Source organism: Aplidium turbinatum, chromosome 3, assembly GCF_918807975.1.
Source record: "Aplidium turbinatum chromosome 3, kaAplTurb1.1, whole genome shotgun sequence".
NCBI classification, from domain to species: Eukaryota; Metazoa; Chordata; class Ascidiacea; order Aplousobranchia; family Polyclinidae; genus Aplidium; species Aplidium turbinatum.
This window is the reverse complement of record NC_137474.1, coordinates 32,421,046-32,444,308: the sequence shown is the minus strand read 5'-3', so window position 1 is coordinate 32,444,308 and position 23,263 is coordinate 32,421,046. Positions and strand designations below refer to the sequence as shown.

At 37.0% G+C, this 23,263-nt stretch overlaps 2 protein-coding genes across 3 annotated transcripts; one reads left to right on the top strand and one right to left on the bottom strand.

The window, feature by feature from the left end:
- Nucleotides 1–669: 669 nt before the first annotated feature.
- On the bottom strand, nt 670–22,684 carry LOC145766385 (uncharacterized). Of its 2 annotated transcripts, none has more exons than XM_082578085.1 (13): nt 22,585–22,684; nt 19,132–19,217; nt 18,410–18,511; nt 18,117–18,252; nt 17,416–17,556; nt 16,570–16,696; nt 16,170–16,285; nt 7,157–7,339; nt 6,751–6,862; nt 6,060–6,135; nt 4,741–4,816; nt 3,471–3,628; nt 670–1,259 (listed from the first exon to the last, which is right to left on the bottom strand). In XM_082578085.1, exons 1-13 carry the CDS (start codon nt 22,637–22,639, stop codon nt 1,005–1,007), a joined length of 1,623 nt encoding a protein of 540 aa, XP_082434211.1. In that variant the 5' UTR covers nt 22,640–22,684; the 3' UTR covers nt 670–1,004. The 2 variants fall into 2 exon arrangements, with proteins under 2 accessions (XP_082434211.1, XP_082434212.1); XM_082578086.1 differs by lacking the exon at nt 22,585–22,684 and adding an exon at nt 21,234–21,251 and having other exon boundaries at nt 671–1,259.
- Nucleotides 7,419–15,881, top strand: LOC145765974 (transient receptor potential cation channel subfamily A member 1-like). Its single transcript, XM_082577627.1, has 7 exons — nt 7,419–7,499; nt 12,031–12,200; nt 13,523–13,652; nt 14,155–14,421; nt 14,809–14,931; nt 15,547–15,664; nt 15,865–15,881. Exons 1-7 carry the CDS (start codon nt 7,419–7,421, stop codon nt 15,879–15,881), a joined length of 906 nt encoding a protein of 301 aa, XP_082433753.1.
- Nucleotides 22,685–23,263: the final 579 nt, after the last annotated feature.

Here is a 23,263-nt window from a genome sequence, read left to right as displayed (position 1 = left end):
GTCTCAGGTGACTAGACATTTTCGTGCAATTGTAGTTATATAAATGTCATTGATAGTGCAATATAAATGGTAGTGGAATTACTTTGAAGTGTAGAAACGTTCAAAAATGCCTTATATTAATGAGCAAAAGTAATTTTTTGTTTAGTTTAGTTATAATTTAAAAATTTCAATTTTGAAGCTATTTTCAGAAAATTAAAATAAAAACCGACTTTCTGACGGTTTTTCATCTTTCAATATTTATTTCAATAAATTTGTTGAGTAAAAATTTAATTTCTATACCTACAAAAAACATGGCTATTACCTTGTAAAATATTTTGGTTCTGTGATTTTCGTAGTTCCCGTTATTAACGATTAATTAGCACGGGGCCAAGAAAGCCCGTGACGTGCTTTCCGCGTACGAAAACAGCTCGTATCAAGATAGGGTTAATGAAGCAGTTTAAAACTGTACCAGGCACTTAAGCTAGGCTAAAAGTCAGTCAACATTATCTTTTCCACCTTAGCAAAATTTAAAAAAACGATTTTCTACTTTAAGCTTGTGTTTTGGACTCGAAACTTAAGCTAAGCGTGGGCCGAATTGCATCTCTGACCAAATCTAGCAAGCAAATCATTTCTGTTTTACATTGAATTAAACAAAATCAATGTACCGGTATAAAAGAACTGATTTACTGGGTAGCCTAAGAATCGCTGTAGAAAATATCATGGCGGTAAAATGATCGACACTCGAGTGATGTTTAATAAACAACGTCTGTTTCCCTGACTCACTTGCACTATCACAATAAGATGACGTGTTGGTGAAACCTGAAAGTTGTTTTTTCACAATTGTTGAGAATGTATATTGCAGGATATAGATCTACTGCAATGCAAAATGTACAAGTATTTTATAGCGATAAAAATGATAAAGCAAGAATATATTGTCAAGTGTTCTGGTAATCACATTTTGTTCTGGAGGTTATAGACATGAGTAAAACTTGTAATGTTAACGCTCAACAATTCTCAGTTTTTGCTTATGGGTTTAGTCTTGTGCTATTGACAAAAGGCCTCAGTCGTTCTGGCAGCATTGGGTTGTGATTGTGGAATGGGTTAGAACACGGTGGGGGGCAAAGCTCTTGAGCGAGAGCTACAGCGAATAATTCGTCCAAAGCTTCAAAACCCTCTTCTGCTGCCTGAGTAAACACGTTTTGTGGATCTCCTGCGATTGTGTAGAAGGGTGCCAGGTCAAGTTGAGCCCCACTGGGCGGTCGAACAGGAATAACCAGGACCTAAACATAAAATAACGTTTGAAATTACAGTCTAAAAACGAAAACATGCTGCTAAAATAAAACCAACTCTTTACAAACAAATAATAATGGTTTAAATTATTCAGTTTTTTGCTATAACTAACATAATGACAACAATGTGTGCAAAAACTATAACGTGCAGAGGTCTGGACGACAAGTGACTCTTCGTTTCATTTCCTGAATACGATTTACAACCTAATTTGTGAGTGCGAAACGGTCTCAACCAACACAGCAACAGGGAAAGAAAAGATAGTGCCTCAAACAAGTACAGACACTTTGCAAACCTGTAGCTCAACAAATTGCTACATGGCAAGGATGAATGAACAATGTTGTGGAGCAATTCTTTTATAGGCTATCAATTAATTTACTATAAGCAAGAAGCTGGATGTTGTGATGTTTTTACATGAAAACCTGAACAAACACTTTTTGATAAACCCTGCAATGCAATTTTTTGAAGAAGAGAAAAAATATTGTAACTTTGGTTTGGCTTGGTTGGTTTTGGTTTTTGAATCTTTATCCTCGGACTGACAAAGCCTTGATAAGTTATTCCTGGTAGTTTCGCATATTTGTAGAGGCTTTTGACACGGGGCCGGTTACTGAGATTGGCAGAGTGAAGTTTTCCGATTGTTGAAGTGTTGTTGCTGGGGAATTATTCCATTCACTAGGTGAAGCAGGTTAAACAGGTTCTCTGGATTTAAGTTACCACTTAGTTACTAAAATGTTTTTTTATAGCCCATATGTTGCCTACATAGGAGGGAGATAGTGCACTTCTTCGAATGCTTCGTCCGGTGGATGCTGGTCAACAATAGCGTTGACAGGGGGGTCCTAAGGAAACTTTTGGATCTAAGCCGAGATAAGTTTAATGGCCCGGAACCTTTTTCGAGGAGCCCGGGAATTTGAAGCAAGCAACGCGTATTCTTTCGGTATAGTGAGAAGTGTCTTGATTTGACGTCAAAAGATCTCATTAGTACCGGCCCAAAATATCCTCTCAACGTTCCTGCTGGCCAACTATGATCTCCTTCAGATCTTTAGTTATCTTTCCACAAGTTCAATCAATTTACGCCTGTCGAATCACCTTTTTCAAAGCATATAAGAAAACTCTATTGAATGTCAAAGGTAGCCTTACTGATATGATTATTATCAAATTTATTCAGTTTCAAAATGCATATGACCATGCAAACCTAAAAGAACTACTTTACATTTTGAAAGTTGTCTATGACTATGAAAAGTGTCCCTAGGGAAATGATTTCATTTGTACCTGAAGTGATTAGCAGTAAACGACATCGAAGAAGGCTAACACAAACGTTTATGTAACAGTTGTTTTCGGTTCTCAACCCAACATAATAAATTACTAGAACTGAGAGAATTGCCTAAACATCGTCAGTAGGCTATAGGCTATTGATAGATACTTTTTATTGACAATTTTTTTACAACCAGTTGGTGTAAAGTAAATTATCATATCATTAGTAGCAATAAAGTTGTTTATTTTACAAGAAGTGCCTACTGGCCTGACTGTGAGCTATTTATTCGGACCTGATGTTCCAGCTTAACAGCTCTACACATGGTAAAAGCGAATACTGTATAAGTAAGCTGATAATAACCGACATTAAACAAGCAAAAGACATTGCTGTTGTTTAGACAGCATTATAGAATTTTTAAAACTGCTTCACAGCCAATTGAATTTTTCTCTTGTTATTTTATTTGCAACCATAAAATGAAAATTAGTTCTGTCAGCTGATATGAATAAATTTCAGCAGGATTTATACAAAGATTTAAAAACGCTTTGTTCCTAAACTCAGTGATTATAGGGGCGCGCTTGAGCAACGCATCTCAGGACTGTTCTCCATTTAGCAGCGCTTACAGAATGGAATAATTCCCGGCAACAACACTTCAACAACTATTGGAAACTTTACTCTATCAATCTCGATAACCGGCCCTGCGTCAGCGCTTTAAAGCCTCCAAGTATGCAAGGCCACCAGAAATGACCTATCAAAGGCTTTGTTAGTTCGAGCATGGTTCGAGGATAAAGATTCGAAATCAAATTAAATCATTACTAATATTTGCTGGCAATGCGTAGACCTACAGTAGGCCTATATTGTAAGAAAAATTCTTCAATCAAGCTAGGCTATTAATGCTGTCCACTTGTATACTGAGACTGGCTACTTTGTACAAACCTTCATTGAATCAGCTTACCTCGGCTCCTGTACCCCTAAGTTGTCTTGCCGGAAAAGCGGTTTGATCTTGAGCCTCACCATCGGTAATTAATATCACAACATCTCTTGCAATTTCTCTGTTTCCAATTGGCAAAACGTTTTCTGCAGCATGAGTGAGAGCATTTCCGGTATTGGTCCCTTAGAAAAACATAAATATTGTCCAATAAATACTAAAAGAATCCAATTATTCAAATTAGAAGAAATAATAGTGTTGACTATGAAGAATTTGTTTTGTTGTGCTATTTACATGCGAAGAATGCTTGCATCAAAGTAGCAATGGCTATTGCAGATTATTTACAATAGCGCCACCAGAAGCCTGGCAGCGAAAAGTAAAGGTGCTCCCATGCTTGATACAAGCATTTGAAGATAATAATAAGAGAGTTTCATTTTATTAAATTTCCTGTGCTGATGAGAGTCGAGGGGTCACTTGCATCTTGACGGCAGTCTTTTGTTTTTCAGCAACTACGCCTACCCAAATTACTACACCTTGGGTAGAAATGAGTGATACAACACTTCAACAATCGGAAAACTTCACTCTGCCAATCTCGGTAACCGGCCCTGCGTCAAAAGCCTTTGCAAATATGCGAAGCTACCAGGAATAACATATCAAGGTTTTGTCATTCGAAGGATTAAGATTCAAAACAAACCAACCAATTCAACACTTTGAGGATAACATGATCGGAAAGCGAGTGAATTTCCATTTCACCACCTTTTTTGTGGTACAAAAATGTGAAAAATTGATTTGGATGAATTGTATTTGTTCTACTTGTATTGGTGTTACGATAGTTTGTCTACGTTAGTATTACTATTGGTTTGTGTTGGTCTTACGTTAGTTAAACGTAACATTTTTTTCGATAGAGTACGAACCCCTGATTTGACAACTCGCACGGCGTTCTAGTCGAACCAGCGCTTTGTACTCTTTACCTTAAATACATTCCTTGCGTTCTTTTTTCAGTATAAATCGCATGGCGTTTAACATCATTTTACATGAGTCTACCACTGTAGTGCAATCGACTACAATGTTTCACTTCGATTTATTTTGCCTGTTTTAGACTTATTTTGTTTTTTGTTAATACCAGTCTGAGTAAAAATACAACAGTATTAAGCAATTATAATTTTCAAAGTGAGAGGCCAAACGTTAATATTTTTAAGTTGGCATACGTCAACAATTATTCAGATTGTGGATTTGCATTTAGCTTTCAAAATGAAAACCAAAAATTAGTAGGTAAATACTCGTTTCTGTTATTCACCTGATCCATCGTATTGTATTTGCCGGAACGCTTCAAGAAAATCTTCAATACTAGTTCTGTAGTCGCTGAACAGAATCTGCAAAGCAAAACTACACTTAAACACAAGTAAGTGCATCTTATAAAGTCGCAATATCTACTCTACACTGTAGTGTATAGCTTACATAAAACAACAAAAATAAAAAAAAATCTTCACAAAAGCAGCCTACTTTTAAAATAACTGTTCAAGCAATTGCCAAAAGTTATTGCAATTGTGATCCTGGCAGTGCATAGGACTATTTCTTCCGCATACCAGTGTTACGGTACGCAATATAAAAGTACGCAAGGTTTTCACAGTGCATTGCCATTGTAGCTTTTCGCCTATACGCGAAGGTGGTGTGAGACTTTTTAGAGCCTCTCTAAGATGAAACATTCGGCTCGCTAAAATATACTACTGTAGCAGTTAACAACAAATTATTATAATATTTATGTGAGCAGAAATGTCCATGCATTTCAAGAAACGTTTATGAAAACATGTTTCCACAATTTATAAAATTGAAATGTTCCTTTATATCTTGTAAAGAAATGGATCATTTAGATAAAGTATCGCAAGGCATTTCGCTCTTTTAGAATGTAGTTGATGAAGTGGCTTCCTTGTGACCAGTAAAAACACAATTAGACCAAAAAAATCTGTGAAAACTTTACTCGAAAACAGTTTCTCAGATTTCTCTTCCTAGTGCTATGACACATCTCTGGCCAGAGAAAATCTGCCCAGAGTTTTTTACTTCATGGTGAACATGCCTTAAAGTTATGGCTGCGTAACTGTGGGTAGGCCTACTCTTACTTATCGTTTCTCGGTGCTATAGTTTACGCTACAGGTTTATGTGTAACGGAAGACGAAAAAACAGCTAAAACCAAATATTTTCAAAAATATTTAATAATAATGCTTGTAATGTTTTTACTGACTTTGTAAGCATTGTTTGGTTGGTTTTGAATCTTTATCCTCGGACTGCCAAAGCCTTGATATTCCTGGTAGTTTCGCATAGTCTACTTGTAGAAGCTATTGACGCAGGGCCGGTTACCGAGATTGACAGAGTAAAGTTTCCGATTGTTGAAGTGTGGTTGCCGGGGAATTATTCCATCCATTAGGTGCTGCTGAATGGAGAGCAGTCCTTAGAAAACATTGCTCAAGTACACACCCCGAGAGTCGAACCAGCGCCGCTTGATCTTAAAGCTTCTTCGTTCACGAAGTCACGTGTTAACCAACTGAACTATTGGGGCGGACAATTACATTGGGAGACATTGCCAAGTAATCTGGTGAAAACACATAGGCTATTTCTCACCTGAGTTCGAGTGTCCACGACTCTGTTGTACCGGAACACCGCGAGCTGGGCTGCGTCAGGTTGCAAAGCAAAATGCCTGTAAAACAATAACGTATACTTGTAAATATATAGCCTACTCTACTGTCAACTAGGCGTCGTTAAATATGAACTATTTCTCATCTGCTCGGCTTCGTTTAGAATTAGAAGAATCTTTCCAACCATAGAACAGACGGTTGGCGAACCAATTCAAGGCAGCTTGCGTTATCTTTAAATTTTTTGATATGCTATGACTCTGTCTGGAATTGAAATAATACTTACTAGAACTAGATGCCAATAATCTGTTTTTAGCCAGCAGTTCAAAACCAACTACTGCTAGCTCGACTAGCAGCAGGCTATGGTGCGACTGCGCAAGCATCCTAAACGCTCAAGGGATTTACCAGATGAAGCTCATTTAGCACGAAGGGGTGTGCGTTTCAGGGGCGTAGAGGTCAAATGCACTAAGCTATATATAAAAAAAAATGCAATGTTTTGTCAACTTTTTTGATCCTTTGGCGCAGTTGCGGGCCCCTAAAATCTTTTCACACGCTATTTTAATATTGCCCCTGGGACCTCCTATCAACAGTGAAAAGTGACCTTGGTTAGGTTTAATATGCAATTGATCACCATACAAAACAGCTTTAAATGTAACTGAATCATGATAACTTGTACTCACGAGAACAACATGCCGACAAAGCTGACCATCAATCGCCAATTTTCTACTCTTACAGAAGAAGACGAATCCAAGATTACAAGTAGGTCCACTACCGCAAATGGAAGACAAGCCACTAAAAAAGTAGACAACATCTCGGTAATGTTAATCAAAAACATCATACTTTTATTTTAACTTGTCAGCATATAATTGTTCTAAAATTGTATAAGCTAATAAAACTTGCTGTACTGTAATTACATCAAATGCTTTATCATCTGTTGAAAATACATAATCTACCAGAAACATTGAAAAATATTGTTATGATAAATTAATAAGTCAATGGATGGCAAATATTTTTTCGTTATCCAAGAAAAAATATTTAATAAGTTAGTCATGGCTCTGGCTTTCAATAAAATATAAACTAACTTACAGGTGCAGCAAGGCCATGGTTTGTCCCATTGACCGTTCTCAAGGCAAGTGTTTTGTTCAAATCCTGCCGGAAAAATATCAAAATCCCCCTCGCATTGCCAAGTACAAACGGAGCCTAGTTTCCGTCTATCCGTACACTTGAAGCCGCCGTGATCAATTGGTCCTTGTCTTGGACAGATCAAAGCTGTAAAAAAAAATATGTAATCAAACACCATTTGAAACAGCGACAGCTAAGACTTATTGATAAGCTTGGTCGAAACGAAATGTTACATTATGAAAGACGGATGAAAATGAAACGAAAGACATTGTTCCGGTCAGAAATTGTTATCAGCCCCGATAGCTCAGTTCGTTAGCGCGTGACTTCTGGAACGAATAAGCTTCAAGATCAAGCGGCGCTGGTTCGACTCTTAGGTTGTGTGCTTGAGCAACGCACGTTAAGGACTGCTCTCCATTCAGCGGCATCCAATGGAAGGAATAACCCCCGGCAACAGGATTTCAACAATCGGAAACTTAACTCTGCCAATCTCGGTGACCGGGCCGCAAATTTTTTTCCCCCACAAGATTTCTGTCTCATTTGTATATTTTGGTAAAAGTTTGCATTAAAACCGTGTGAATGCAACATTTTCTCGTTGGCACGGTTGGTTCAGTGGTTTCATCCTCTGCCTAGTGTTCGTGAGAACGAGGGTTCGACGCCGTCGAAGTCAAACTTTTTTTTTCTTTAAATTAATTTTTGCGGTGCGCAAGAGCTTTTCAAAAAAGTAGGATATATCAAATCTAACAATATTTTCGGGTGAAAAGGTGATGTAAGATGTCATCAAAGTGACCCCCAGAGGGTTTATTTCACCATAGAGTACATGGACCAAACGTGGTCAAAACGAAGTCTTCTAGGGCACCACAAAATATCAAATCTAACAATACTCTCAGTTGGAAAGGTGATAAAAGACCTACCCAAAAGTGAATCTCCTCCTATAGTTTAATTTACTTCATCCCTTTCTCGAACCAACCTTGGTGTAACGAAAGTGCTATGCCAGGACAGTACGAATGGATTAAATTTAAAAATATTTTTATATAGGTTTTGATGAAATACATTCACAAGCTGTCCCATGATGCATGAAATGGAACTATAGCCTACTTTACAAAAAGTTTTTGTATAAATCATATTAAGTCAATCGAAAAAAGGCAACAGGACATGACAATACATGGCTTTGTAACACCAAAAACAGAAAGTACACAAGAAGCATATAGGCTACAGTAGCCAGAAAATTGATCCAAGATCTTGATACCACCACTAAATGTGGACTTAATCGAACAGCTGACTATCCAAATCAAAACGTTTCGAAATGAATCATTTGGAACGTTAATTTAGGCAGTAATGAACATTTTCCAGCTGCTACAATAAATAACCTAATAAACCCAATGCAGTAAATTTTTATTTAATGCCATTTGCTTCATGTCTCCAATCAGTTATCGTAACTGTTCATTCATAAACAGAGATTGTTCGTGTAAATGTAAACGGTCGTTTCTTTATTCTTCATTGTCACTGCTGTCGCTTTCACTTTCTTCATCTTATTCTTCAGATTCATACAATTCTCCTGTTATATACAGAGATAAAGCAAGCTGTCTGCGATGTACCAGCCCCAAGCAATGTGGTTATCCGCACGTCTGACACTGACTGTCTTGTAATTGGCTTAGGTTGCTATGGAACTTTTGATCCTTCATTAAAGATATGGATAGAAGCTGGCTTGCAAAGCAATAACACGCAGCGGTACATCAACATCAACCAGCTGCATAGGCCTACCGCACTTGGAGTGACGATTTGCAAGTGTTTACCTGCATATCATGCCTTTACAGATTCTGATTACACCTCGTCATTTAGCAGGAAAGGGAAAGTGCGGCCGCTGAAATTACTCCAAGGAAACCACGAAGCGCAGGCAGCTTTTAGCCAACTCGGACACGACAAAGAAATTAGTGAAGACACTATCATCGCCATAGAGAACTTTGTGTGTAACATGTACAAAAACAAGAAAATTAATTATGTCAACGAAGTCCGTTTACAAATGTTTTTAGACGGCTACAAACCCAAAAAAGAAAATGAAAGGATATCATGCATACCAGAAGCTACTGTAGATAGTAGTACTCTACCACTTTGTTTACGAGTACTTCTCCAGAAGACAAGGCGCACACATCTCATCACAAGATGGTGGTTATCTTCAACTAGAAGTGAACAAGCAGCAACGTTGCTGCTAGAGTATGGCTGGAAAGAAGAAGGAGGTTCTTATAAAGTGGTGTGGTTTGAAGGTAAAGGTATAAAGCATCTTTAGATGTCTCTGCGTGGAATCTGATCTCATCCAGGAAAGTCAACAAGAAGGTAAACAGCATTGGATGTCGCTTGGGTTACCCTTTATAAATATAAAACTTTCTCCTGGTCTATCAGTCGTTTACTTTCTTACTGTAAACATTAGCCAATATCTGGCTGTAAAGTTTCGTTTTAGGAACCTATAACCAATAGTTTCTGCAATCTTGAGAAAAATGCCTGGGTGCACTAAATAACAAATAAATGTTGAACTTTTTCCAGTTAATAGTAAGTTGCAATGTTGCATTATTCGAAGAAAAATAGACGTCTGTAAAAGATAATAAAATTACTATTGTATGTTACGCATATCTGTAGTGCATAATAGCAATTGTTTCGTACAGTCTTTATTTCTCTGTATATAACAGGAGAATTGTATGAATCTGAAGAATAAGACGAAGAAAGTAAAAGCGACACCAGTGATTGATTGATTGATTGAATCTTTATCCTCGGACTGGGAAAGCTTCTTGCAGAGCTTAATCCTGGCAGTTTCGCATACTTGTAGAGGCTTTGAATCACTGGCGCAGGCCCGGTCACCGAGATTGACAGAGTGAAGTTTCCGATTGTTGAAGGCTTGTTGTCGGGGAATTATTCCATCCATTAGATGCCGCTGAATGGAGAGCAGCCCTTAACGTGCGTTGCTCAAGCGCACACCCCGAGAGTCGAACCAGCGCCGCTATTGATCTTGAAGCTTCTTCGTTCCAGAAGTGACGCGCTAACCAATTGAGTTACCGTTTACATTTACACAAACAATCTCTGTTTATGAATGAACAGTTACAATAACTGATTGGAGACATGAAGCAAATGGCATTAAACAAAAATTTACTACATTGGGTTTATTGGGTTATTTATTGTAGCAGCTGGAAAATGTTCATTACTGCCTAAATTAACGTTCCAAATGATTCATTTCGAAACGTTTTGATTTGGATAGTCAGTTGTTCGATTAAGTCCACATTTAGTGGTGGTATCAAGATCTTGGATCAATTTTCTGGCTACTGTAGCCTATATGCTTCTTGTGTACTTTCTGTTTTTGGTGTTACAAAGCCATGTATTGTCATGTCCTGTTGCCTTTTTTCGATTGACTTAATATGATTTATACAAAAACTTTTTGTAAAGTAGGCTATAGTTCCATTTCATGCATCATGGGACAGCTTGTGAATGTATTTCATCAAAACCTATATAAAAATATTTTTAAATTTAATCCATTCGTACTGTCCTGGCATAGCACTTTCGTTACACCAAGGTTGGTTCGAGAAAGGGATGAAGTAAATTAAACTATAGGAGGAGATTCACTTTTGGGTAGGTCTTTTATCACCTTTCCAACTGAGAGTATTGTTAGATTTGATATTTTGTGGTGCCCTAGAAGACTTCGTTTTGACCACGTTTGGTCCATGTACTCTATGGTGAAATAAACCCTCTGGGGGTCACTTTGATGACATCTTACATCACCTTTCCACCCGAAAATATTGTTAGATTTGATATTTTTGTGATGTCCTGACATAAGACTTCGTTTTGACCAAGTTTGGTCCATGTACTTTACGGGGTGAAATACACCTTCCGAGGGGGTCACATTAAGGAAAGTCACTTTGAAGTCATCTTACACCACCTTTCCACCCGAAAATATTGTTAGATTTGATATTTTTGTGATGTCCTGACATAAGACTTCATTTTGACCAAGTTTGGTCCATGTACCTTATGGGGTGGAATAAACCTTCCGAGGGGGTCACATTAAGGGAAGTCACTTTGAAGGCATCTTACATCACCTTTCCACCCGAAAATATTGTTAGATTTGATATTTTTGTGATGTCCTGACATAAGACTTCATTTTGACCAAGTTTGGTCCATGTACCTTATGGGGTGGAATAAACCTTCCGAGGGGGTCACATTAAGGGAAGTCACTTTGAAGGCATCTTACATCACCTTTCCACCCGAAAATATTGTTAGATTTGATATTTTTGTGATGTCCTGACATAAGACTTCGTTTTGACCAACTTTGGTCCATGTACCTTATGGGGTGAAATTAACCCCCTGGGGGGTCACTTTGGGGGGAGTCTTACATCACCTTTCCACTCGAAAATATTGTTAGATTTGATATTTTTGTGATGTCCTGACATAGAACTTCGTTTTCACCAAGTTTGGTCCATGTACCTTATGGGGTGAAATTAACCCCCTTTTTGGGCTTTTTAGGGGGCTCTAGGGTCCAGATCCACCCGGTGCGGTCAATCTTCCATACTTTTTGTGAGTGACATGGTTGACCCCAGTAACTTCAAGGGCTCAAACCTTTTGTACCTTATGGGGTGAAATCTTCTGTCGTAGGCTCTCGGTCTAAAAGTTGTTAACTCGCGGTAGCTTGCAATCTTGAATTCATTTAACCTGTAGTTTTTTTTGTTTTGTTTTTTTGTCAACGTGATCTTATATGAAATTCTTAGATCACACAAAAATACATAGGTTTCAGTTACTCTAAAAAACGAACATACTTTTTTTAATTTTTAGCATTTCTACCAAAAACTTAACTCTTGTTTCAGAAACGAGCATACTTTCTTGACGTCACAAACCTCGTCGAATGGACCCTGTACGTCACAAGTGTCCTCTACGCCTGTCCGTTCCTCACTGGCTATCCGATACACTGGCAGTTTGAAATGGGAGCAGTGGCTATATTCCTAGCTTGGTACAACCTTCTGGTATTTTTGCAAAAGTACGTAATGGCTTTGTGGTTGTTTGTACGCCAAGCAGCACTCCTGTGGTGAAGCTAAAGAGTAAAAATCTAACAGACATGCCAGATGTTTCTGCAAGGGTTTGGCAGAGTGACTCAGTGTGGAAGTTAGTTTGGCGACTCAGTATCAGTTCAACTGGATGATAAGTGATTGAGTCAGGCGTTGAAGAATAATACCAAGACAAGGTCATGTATTGTAAATAAAACATTGATGCCCAATGTAACAACATCAAGCAAGCATGGTTGCACTCTGTGTGTGTGAGGTTGAGCAATTTACTTCAACCGCACCTCTCTATTTAGAGTCACGCAAAAATAAAACAACAATCTCCTGACAGCATCGTTCCAACAGATGGAAACATCAATCCTTCAAACTAGGGTAGTTTGAAGTCACCATATTCGTGAAACTGCCAGAAGATTTTCTCAAAATAGCTTTTTTGCGCATGAGAATGAATATTACACGCTAAAGGTGATTAATTGTACGAAGCTTTATCTTCGGACTGGGAAAACTTCTTTGAGAGCTTAATCCTGGCAGTGTCACATAGCCTACTTGTGGAGGCTTAGCACCACTAACGCAATCTCGATCACCGAGATTGACAAAGTGGAGTTGTCACCTGTTTAAAGTGTTGTTGTCTTTGAATTTCTTTGTTTACAAAATGGAGGCCTGAGCTATCGCGGCGGACCGAGCAACCAGGTCTAGTCACACCTGCTTTTACACTCTTATGTACGTACACTACAGCGATATAATTCTTTGCTTTCTTTTGTATGCAGGCTGCCTAAACTTTAAAAGTTTATACTGTACAAAAACAAGATTTTGTATTGCTACAATAGTAGATCAAAATGACATCTCAAATCCATTACTTCAAATTACTTTTAAGTTTACTTCACAATGTAAATACTAACGACCTGTTTTAGCCTGATACTGCCAGTTTGCTATGGTAGTAGCGGTTCGCGCTTGCTTTCGGAACACAGTAGGCTACCCAAGTCATGTGCTATGACGTCATGTGCTATAGCGTCATGTGCTATGACATTGTAAAGTAAGCAACGATCATAGGCCTACTGCTAAATGCGAAGCTCCATGTAATAGCATACTTTTAGGTTGATCGTTGCATCAACTGGTAACTGCAACAATGAAACTTGTCTTGTTTAGAACAATGCTGATATATATTACAGTATATGTAATATGTCTATTGTTTTTATTGATAACGATTATCAATTTGCATTATTTGACTGCAATACAACATAAATTATCACTAATTCTTGATTTAATTAAATAATAAACTACTTTTTTGTTATTGTGTTTACAGATTTGGGCTGGCTGGTACATACGTAGTGATGTTTTTACAAATTCTGAAAACACTAATACAAGTTCTTCTTGTTTTTTCGTTTCTCCTCATCGCGTTTGCTCTCTCTTTTACTGTGCTGATGCAAAATGAGGTTAGTATAAGTGCTTGATTACTTTCCACAATATTGGAATTAGACTAGTTTATGGACTGATGGCCTGCTAAATGGTGCGATCCGCAAGACTATGCAGCCACTTGCTTATGGGATCATTCCAAGGCGACCCATATAGATCCTTCTTACATGCATCGCCCCAGCACTTGTGATGCAAAATGTTTGAGTGAAGCAATGTAACTTCTGCGTGCATGTCAATATATCGCACCCCAAATTTACCTTTCCAAAGCTGAATGCTAAGCAAGAGTGACATGTAATAATTCCATTTTATAAGGCATTTGGAAGATTGCATGCCCCGTAAAATGTCGAACTGGTATCCATTGACTCACAGAGGAGAACCTAGTCCCAAACTTTAGATTCAACAAGAAAATAGTTCCTAACACATTTGTAAGTGGTGTTATGACGCAATTTCATTAATTGAAACGTTTCTGCTTGAGCGTTCAATGATGATGACGAGGATTTGACATAATCCTTGCTTCTTCAGGAAGATCACGCGTTCCGGGATCCGGGGTTGTCGTTTATGAGAGTCATGACGATGTTCCTAGGAGAAATTAGTTATGTAGAGAAATTCCTTGCTCCTTATGTGGATGGTAATCCGGATACAAATCACTTTGCAACCTATTCATTCATCCTCCTCATCACTTTTATTTTGATGGTACCAATCCTCTTGATGAATCTCCTCATTGGTTTGGCTGTTGGCGACATAGCCGAAGTTCAAGCCAACGCCGTCTTGCAGAGATTGGCTATGCAAGTAAGTTTAACGTGTTTAGTTTTATTTCGATAAGCTGAATTTGTAAATCTTTTTTAACTGACTCAGTCACTTTGTGACCCAACCTTTTCCAAAATTCTCAATTCCTCACGAACTCTTTTAACTCAGCCACGTTTGTCTTGGTATCTTCCGTTATTGTATCGTCATTAATTTGTTTAGACGGCCGCGTCTTCTTTTTTCGCTGATAGTGATCACCTATGATCTATAAATACTTGCATTCAATTTCTAATTGCCAAATAAAAGATAACTAGATGTGCCTAACAATTTGTTATGGTTTGAGATATATAACATGCAGTGGTGCTTCCAATTTTGTGATTTAAGGTTTGTACTTGTACGGTTTGTGCTATGATGTATGATGTGTTTTGCAAGGTCCATCTTCACACGGCCATTGAACTACGATTGGCTTCCGTCTTTCTGGAACGTGTGGACAAAAACCATACGACAATCTACCCGAATGTATGCAACAGTTTCTTCAGTACAACGTGGCATGAGGTAAAAGTAAAACGTTTGTCTAACTTCGTTGCGAGGGCATATCACCACTTGACACGACACTTAATTACGACATACATGAAGGTGAACACGAACATTGACTTTCTTGCCATCCGGTTCACTTAATCTCAACTAATCTAAATTTTCAACCACAAGGCGTAAGCCTGGTATTCTCTGAACAAACATGTATATCTCGAACAAATATATTGACATTATGACAAATGTGTTGTAAGCCTACACATGCCCCTCGTTTGTTATGTTCTACCATTTGATTTTGAAATCTATGCTTTTGACATTCTTTTCAAAAGTTTGTTTATATGCTTTTTACGCCAGTTCAATATGCTGCAAATCATACTCGCATAAATATAACCGCACTCTGAAGACTTTTGTTACCACCAATCAAACGAATTCCATATGTTGTAGGCTAATATATGAGCCGATGCTCGATAGTAGAAAATTTAGATTTAATAGGCAATGGAAGAGTAACCTAATCTTCGTGACCATCTTTATGCATGTCACGATTAAGTTATTTGCCAAGCACACAGAAACGTGCTCACCAGATGTATCGAACCAACGTCCTTTTGATTGCTGTATTGTGCGTTTGCTTTTACCTCTCAGCCAAGCTATCGGCTGCATAGCCGATTGGCGAGAGCCTTAATTGGTTCGACGTTCGAAGGGGTGCCGGTTCGACACCGCTCAAGAACATGTGGCTGTGGCTTTGGAAAGACATTTACAGGTATGTCATCGATTGTGGAGTGGCGCCCGTTCGACCATAATTTTTGATTTCTTTCATGATTATGAACAGTACACCGCTCTAGAGAGAAATGCCTGCGGCCCTTGGGGCCATGGTCTGCTGAACCGAACTCAGCCTAGCCGACGACATCTTTTTTAAAGGTCAATCTTTGTTATGAATTTAATAATTTTGATTTTCCACAGATTTTCCAATACAATGAGCTTTTAAAGTTTAGACATTTATTACTCTTACACGTTTGTTACTAAAAACGACATTATCCCATGGTACATAATCTTTAGCAACTTAAGTTTAGGGTTTAGACGGTTAAGGCTTCAAAATATGGACAAGACTCGACTTCAACAATAGATAAACTTACAGTAACATTTCTGTTGTGTTTAGTTAAAAGTATCAAGCCTAAATTTACCGTACATGATGTTGAAATAGTGTAATCTAATTAAATATATTAATCTGTTGGTTATAGGCTAACCGGAGGTAGGCTATTGGTTACCTCTGCACCTTGGAACAGGATTTGACCATATGCCAGTTCTTGGAAATCTGTCTCCAGCATCTCGGCAATCCGTAAATTCATTTCCCACAAGTGCAAAATTTTGTCTGCACTGAAATCTAAAAACAATGCAAAGTAAGCAGTGAATTAATGCTTCCACAGCTACACACTACAAACACACACTACAACGACTACCGGAAACAAGCAAATTGCTACTTGCAACGTAACAATTTGTTTTAAAGACCAAATAAATTTTCTACTCTATGCCTTTTAAAATTACACCCTCAGGATTAGATTTATATTGCTTTTGTAATCTTCTGCGTTAAAACTTCGAACGCTTTAGACGTAAACTAAGCCTATTTTAAATTTTGATACTGCTCAGTAGTAAATGCAAGTCAGTGACCTGCAGCGACTTCTGAGGTTGTTTTCATTTGAGCAAGTCACAGTGCCGTTTCCTAGGCTTAATCGTTCAGGAAAACACTTTTTAAGGATGCATTCCGGTTCGGGATAATCCCATGTGAGGTCTTCAACTACAAAAGAAAGATATCAATCATAATTGGCTGTAGCCTACAATATAATAAGTTGATTGGTCTAACTTAGGCTATATCTCCCATAAATTAGGAAGCAAATATAAAAATAGGGAATCAAAAATATAGTTGTGAAGCAGATACTTTCATGACAAAAACAGAAAACACCCGTAGATTGTACTATCGCACGTAAAAGTTGGAGCTACAGAAAAAAGTAGGCTACCTAGCTACATTTTTGATAGAAATGCAGCATTTCTAGTAATAGCCTATTGCTAAGTTTGCTAAATATTTTAACTCTTTTCTCAAACAGTAAGTAGTTTTGTTGCTGCTGGATGTTAAGAAAAGCATAATGAAGCATTTAATAAAATTGTGTGCCCAAAGAAAAAATAATTAATCTAATTGACTTGGTTTTCTGCTCAACAGTAAAAAATCTTATCTTTCAACTCTTTTTCGCCCATTGTTTTTCTCAAATTTGATTAATAAAGCGAAGCGGTTTTGCAAAGTTCGATTTCTAACACAATTTCCAAAGCAGAAAAAATTTTAGATTTCTAAATTTTTGCCTCCAACAACTTCCATATTTCCCAGTTAGCAACATGCATCAAACTTTTTTGACAAGCATCATTTTAAAATATGCCGGGCGTTTCACATTAAACTGCAAATTATTTTAAAACGAGGCAAGAAGGAGTTAAATAATTTGAATGATAAATTGTTGTCTTTCTTACGACATGTCAGCCTTGGCTGGCCTGCAATGTAGTAATCTTGATGGCAAGTAAAGTCACAAGTTGTTCCAGGCTCCTTGTTGCCTTGACACTGCATGTTTCCATAGTCCGGTGCGCTAGGTAAACCTGGGCATTCCTGGGTCACTAAAACAAATTGCTAAACTTGATTAGACATTCCAATAAACCTCATTTTTGTTGTAATTTCAACTGCTAAAGTTATCGTTTTTACGGAATTGTGCAAACAGTTGGGAAAAACAGCAGAAAAAAAGTGAGTTTTGTTCTTCAGAACATTCATCAACATTGTAGGTTAGTTTGTTGAAGTAAAAAATGCTTGTTTTGACACAATGGATTTGTTTCTTTTACACCTTGCCTAACATTTAAAGCAAACCCCCCAAGCTATTGTTTCAGTTAATCAAAAGCACAAGTAGCCTAAGCCTTCGATTTTTATCGTTTGGTAAGAGAGGGCTTCCATAACATTTCAGTCCTTTAAACCTGCCAAGTTTTTCTTGTGGGTGTAAACTGTCGAGTTTGAATCGCCAAAATTAAAAGCTTCATCTTAAATTTTTAGATTTCAACCAGCCGGTTGACACAAAATTGACACAAAACAATAATGCGGTAACTTACAACATAGAACATTAACATATAGGCCTACCATGTGTAGATGCTTATTGTAGTTATAAAACAATAAATATAATTATCTTTACCAGTTGGTTCAATTGAAGGATACGCTTCCCAACATGCCAACAAATCTCTGTTGCATCCATCGGTAGCACAGCAACATCTACAAGCTGATGTTGGAGATCCGATATGACATTGAATGGGGTATGCTGGCCGGAGGTTCTGAATTTAAGAGTAGGCCCATTTTTAGATTGACACAAAAAATTGTTACAAAATTCAACGCATAGCCTAAATCTAATGCTATTTTCTGATCTAGAATTAGGCAAACGAGAGATTTTCTTGTAAACGTTTCTAGACGCTACTCACAACTGAAAACTACCTGGGCAACATTGTTATTGCAAGCATGTCTTTGTTTGCAGCGTTTTTCGATAATCACAACTCTTCCTTCGTCTTCATGGCGGATCTGATCTTCACAGATAGCCTGCAAGACAATTGTTTCCAATTGGAAATATCTATTACGTCTATTGTTATTGCTATATTGGACTTATTTAGTCCTTATACTTTACATTTATGTTTTTCAGAACAATGACGAAACATGACAAAACCATTTAAGAAACAATATTTTCGTAACATGTTGATGGAGTAGAATGAAGGCTACAATAAGGGAGTGTACAACTGTGGTAGTTAGGCTATAAATAAAAGTTTGGAAAATTGTATTTTGTTCAGCTTGAATGAATAAGTGTATGAATATGTGTATCCATTCAGATCGACTGTACTGTAGGCCTATCTGTTGCGACAGTTAGATTGTCGAGCGAATATTATGTTGCTCGGCTATCTGCAAGTTACATCGGGTTCACATACTTTAGATAAGATTGTTAATAACTTAGTAGGTTGTATTACTGCCTGCATTAGGAATATGAAACTTTGATCTCTTAGCGAATGTGGATGAAAAAAAAATTAAAGTTACGCTTGCAAACTATTGGTATTAAGAGTTATTGTTTAGATCAGTGTAGTAAATTAGTAACGTTTGCATGAAGTGAAAAGAAATGCAAAAATATTTCTATGGGTATATCAGGAAAGCAAACTGGGTATCGTACAGACCTCATCCTCTACGCACTCGTTGAGTGATCCAGTTTCAAGACACTCATCATTGGTGAGAGCATTATTGCATTCCCAGCACATCAAACCTGGGATAAGAAGGAACCAGAGATAAGATTGTTGTTTTTTAAAATCTTTTTGCATTTACCTCAAGAGACTTACAGCAAAGTAGCTAAAAAGAAAACGCTTACGCTCTACCAATTTCTGTATAAATAAACGCTTGACGTGACCTGATTCAGCTGTTAACTTTGATTTTGACTAAAAATATGGTTTAAATAATCTGTAGCCTATTCTTGCTGTATGACCAACATACATGACACCTAGATTGACCTACTGTATCTTGTACGCTACAGTAGAAGCATGCAAAATTGGCCTATACAGTTTACATAAATCGGCCTGGTGTAAAAAAAAAACTATAAAACTACATTTTGCACTCTACAGTATCAGCGCCAATACATGAGTAGATAAAGACTTGACAATTTTGTCAGCATTAGTTTGCAGTGTTCCTAAATCTTATTAGGAAGAACATGCCAGTATAGAGTACCAGTTGGTTTAGGCAAAACTAAAAAAAACTGTTAAAGGGCGGGGAAACCCAAATTAACTTTGCGAGTTTTTTGTTTCAGCGTGATGTCATTGTGTACAACATGCGTTTTAGCAATAAAAAAATCCAAATTTTGTTGCCCTCGTCTCGCTAGGGCCGCTTTTGTTTGATACCCGTTTGCGAGGTCTCGTTGCGCATCAAGCTGTGATTCTGTTCGCTTTGACGTCACAAGGTACATATAGTTGTGGCCAAAAGTTTAAGACCAGACTTGATTTATAACGATTTTTGCATTACTTCAAAATACTGCATCAGATATAAGATGATGCATAAAGATGATGCAACTGAAACAATATATGATGCAGTATTTTGAAGTAATGCAAAAATCGTCATAAATCAAGTCTGGTCTTAAAGTTTTGGCCACAACTATATGTACCTTGTGACGTCACAGCGAACAGAATCACAGCTTGATGCGCGCGAGACCTCGCAAACGGGTATCAAACAAAAGCGGCCTTAGCGAGACGAGGGAAACAAAATTTGGATTTTTTTTTTTGCTAAAACGCATATTGTACACAATGACATCACGCTGAAACAAAAAACTCGCAAAAAGTAAATTTGGGTTTCCCCGCCCTTTAATGGGTTCCTTAGCTGTAAAAGCTTTTTTTTTCTGTAGCCGAGAAGGTAGCTTAGCTTGGAGGCAAAGTGTCTTCGTCGTGACATAGCTCGGTGTGTTGGATGTCACCAGATAAGTGTTCAACAGCCTACTCTCAAGAAAAGAGCTGAGGATACCACCGCAGTGACGCAGCTTGTGTTCCAAGTGGAATCCGACAGATGTTACAAAAATAAGACTTTCACGATATTGTCCAAACTTGAGCAGATTTTGCAATTGATTGAGTTTCGTTTGTAACAGCATGATCGTTGCTTACTTCACAATGTAGATATTCACGACCTGTTTTAGCCTGATGCTGCGAGTTCGCTTTGGTAATAACGAATTGCACTAGCTTTCGGAGCACAGTTTCCTTGTCATAATAGCACAAGACTAGGGAACTGTGTTCCGAAAGCTAGTGCAATTCGTTATTATCAAAGCGAACTCGCAGCATCAGGTTAAATTGGCGGTTAAAATCTACATTGTGAAGTTGAACAGGTTTGTTTGAAATTAAAAAGATAATTAAATTACATCAGTTGTTAGGTAGCCTACTGCATTGTTTGGTCTTCCGTTAAAGGTCAAAAGTGACTGCTATCTTTTTTTTATAGCATCCTACCACGTTTGCTGAGACTTTGCCAAAACTAATGATATGGGTGCAGTTTAAATTTTATGTTCATTAAACCACTTAAGCTAAATGAGGTAAAAACCTTGTGCAGAAAGTCTATCCGTAAAATAAAATGTTCATTTTTGGTATTCTGCGAGCAATATTTTAATTCTGCAAAGCATTGCACGTCACTGTTTGTATTTGATTATTTCGCTGGTAATGAGAAAAACATGACACGTTCCAATTTGAAGTTAATGCTTGCACGTTAAGCAATGGCTGAAAGCTTAAGAATAACAAATAAATATGTAAATTAATACCCTCTGTCCGTGGTTGTCATAAGAAAAGCAAGACTCTTGAAGAATTCGAAAAACAACAAAGAATTGCATCTTTCCTACATCAACATACATTAAAATACGATACTAAAATCTGTAAATAAACTTTTTTCGCATATCGTCAAAATTTGAAATTTAATTTAAAATTCTTCGCTGAAATGACGCAAACTGAAACGATTTACAGCAGCTAATAAAGTGCCCAAACTAGTTTTACCGGTGAAGTATTTTTTTACTAACAAGATTAATACATGTAAAGCTTGAAATGTTGAGCGTGGAAAGAGATACAAGAGACAATCAGTTTGAATGAGATGCTGCATTTAGCGCTACCTTTATTGACGAATTGTGAAAAATAATGATGAAATACGTCATAAAATAGTGGCATTATGAGACACTTGTTTAGTGGTTTTCTCACTAACTGTCAAAAATTACTTCATTCCACTGACTTTTCAAACTAGTTTTATTTATTTCCAATCTTAACAGAACTTTATGTAGAAAATTATTCATTCCAACTGACAATCAATTCTATAGGTATTAATTTCAAATATTTTCAATTTAACTGATTCTTCAAGAAATGCAGATGAGCCTACTGTAATTGCTGAAAAAAAAAGCGAAATATGTTTCACATAACTTTTCATAAAAAATTAACCTCATTTTTATTCACACTATTGGTTGTTAATTTTGCAGATGCTTTTGCGATCATGTACAAAAGAAACTTAATGGATAGACTGTTTACATGGTGCACTACAATTTTATTAACTTTTTAGAAACTGTTATCTAAAATTTTTCTGTTTTAACTTACACTACTATTTAATGTACTGTATCTTTTATATTTAACATAATTTTTTTTAAACACCCGGAATACTACAGAACAGTATAGACTGGTTTTGTAGATAAATGAAGACCAATTTTGTAGATAAGATATAATTTAGTATATTGTACAAACATGTAGATCTAATCCACGAGTCAAACAATGAAAACGTTTGTTCATGCTTCAAAATCTTTGTCCTATTTTTTTCTTTTTTGTTTGAGTATAAAAGTATTGCAAAACTAAGTATTAGTTCAACTAGAGATAAAAATGTGAGACTTTTAAACAGCAATTTTTTTATTTCTTGTTTAAAACGGAGACACGCACTAAAAGTAAATTGTAAGATGATACAATAATGCATTGTATCTCGCAATACTTTTACCTAAACATTTTATCCAATGTCATCAAATCCAAGCATATCACTTGCATTCTAAGTAATCTATACTTTACAAGGTTCTATGACCTTTTTGCAACAAACTATTTTACAAATACAGTAAAAGCATAAAAAGTCCAATCATAAAACACACTTACCAAGTGAAAGGTTTATTGCCAAACAGAAGGTAAAAATTTTAAGCAGAAAATTCATCTTTTCTGTGGTTTGTCTTCGACTGGTCGAGACAACTGACTTGTGACTTGAATGTCACGCGTTTAAGTTTGCTGGTAAAAATCATTTTTTCGTGTACGTAATGCTACAATTTTAATTAGGATAAACGGAGCAGACAGATTAACATTAAATGTTAATCGATAAAAAATATAAACTGCACGAAATAAGATTTTTATGTACAAGTTTACGCCTGGTGATGAAGACTTAAGTTTCAGTTAAGTGAACCGGTTGTCAAGAAAGCAAATCGGAGTGTTTATCATCAATGATTGTGGTTGTAGGGTATTGCGTTGCTGTGCAAAGGGCCGTTGAGAGGATAATTTGGGCCTGGTACCAATGAAGTCTTAGGGCGCAAAATCAAGACACTTCTAATAAAAACGCGTTGTAATTAGGGCAACCAAAAGTCAATAAAGTCAAAAATTTTCTGCCTTGTTCAAAGTTTATAAAACATCCATAAACTAAATTTCAGGCTGACACGAAGAGAGGTTTCAAAGTTATTAAGTAAAAAAAAAGTCAAATTTTATGGTTAGGTCAAAATTTTCTTTTAACGTAGTTTTTCTTCTCTATATTGATATTTTATTAAAGCTACGCAGATACTGATTTTTTGTT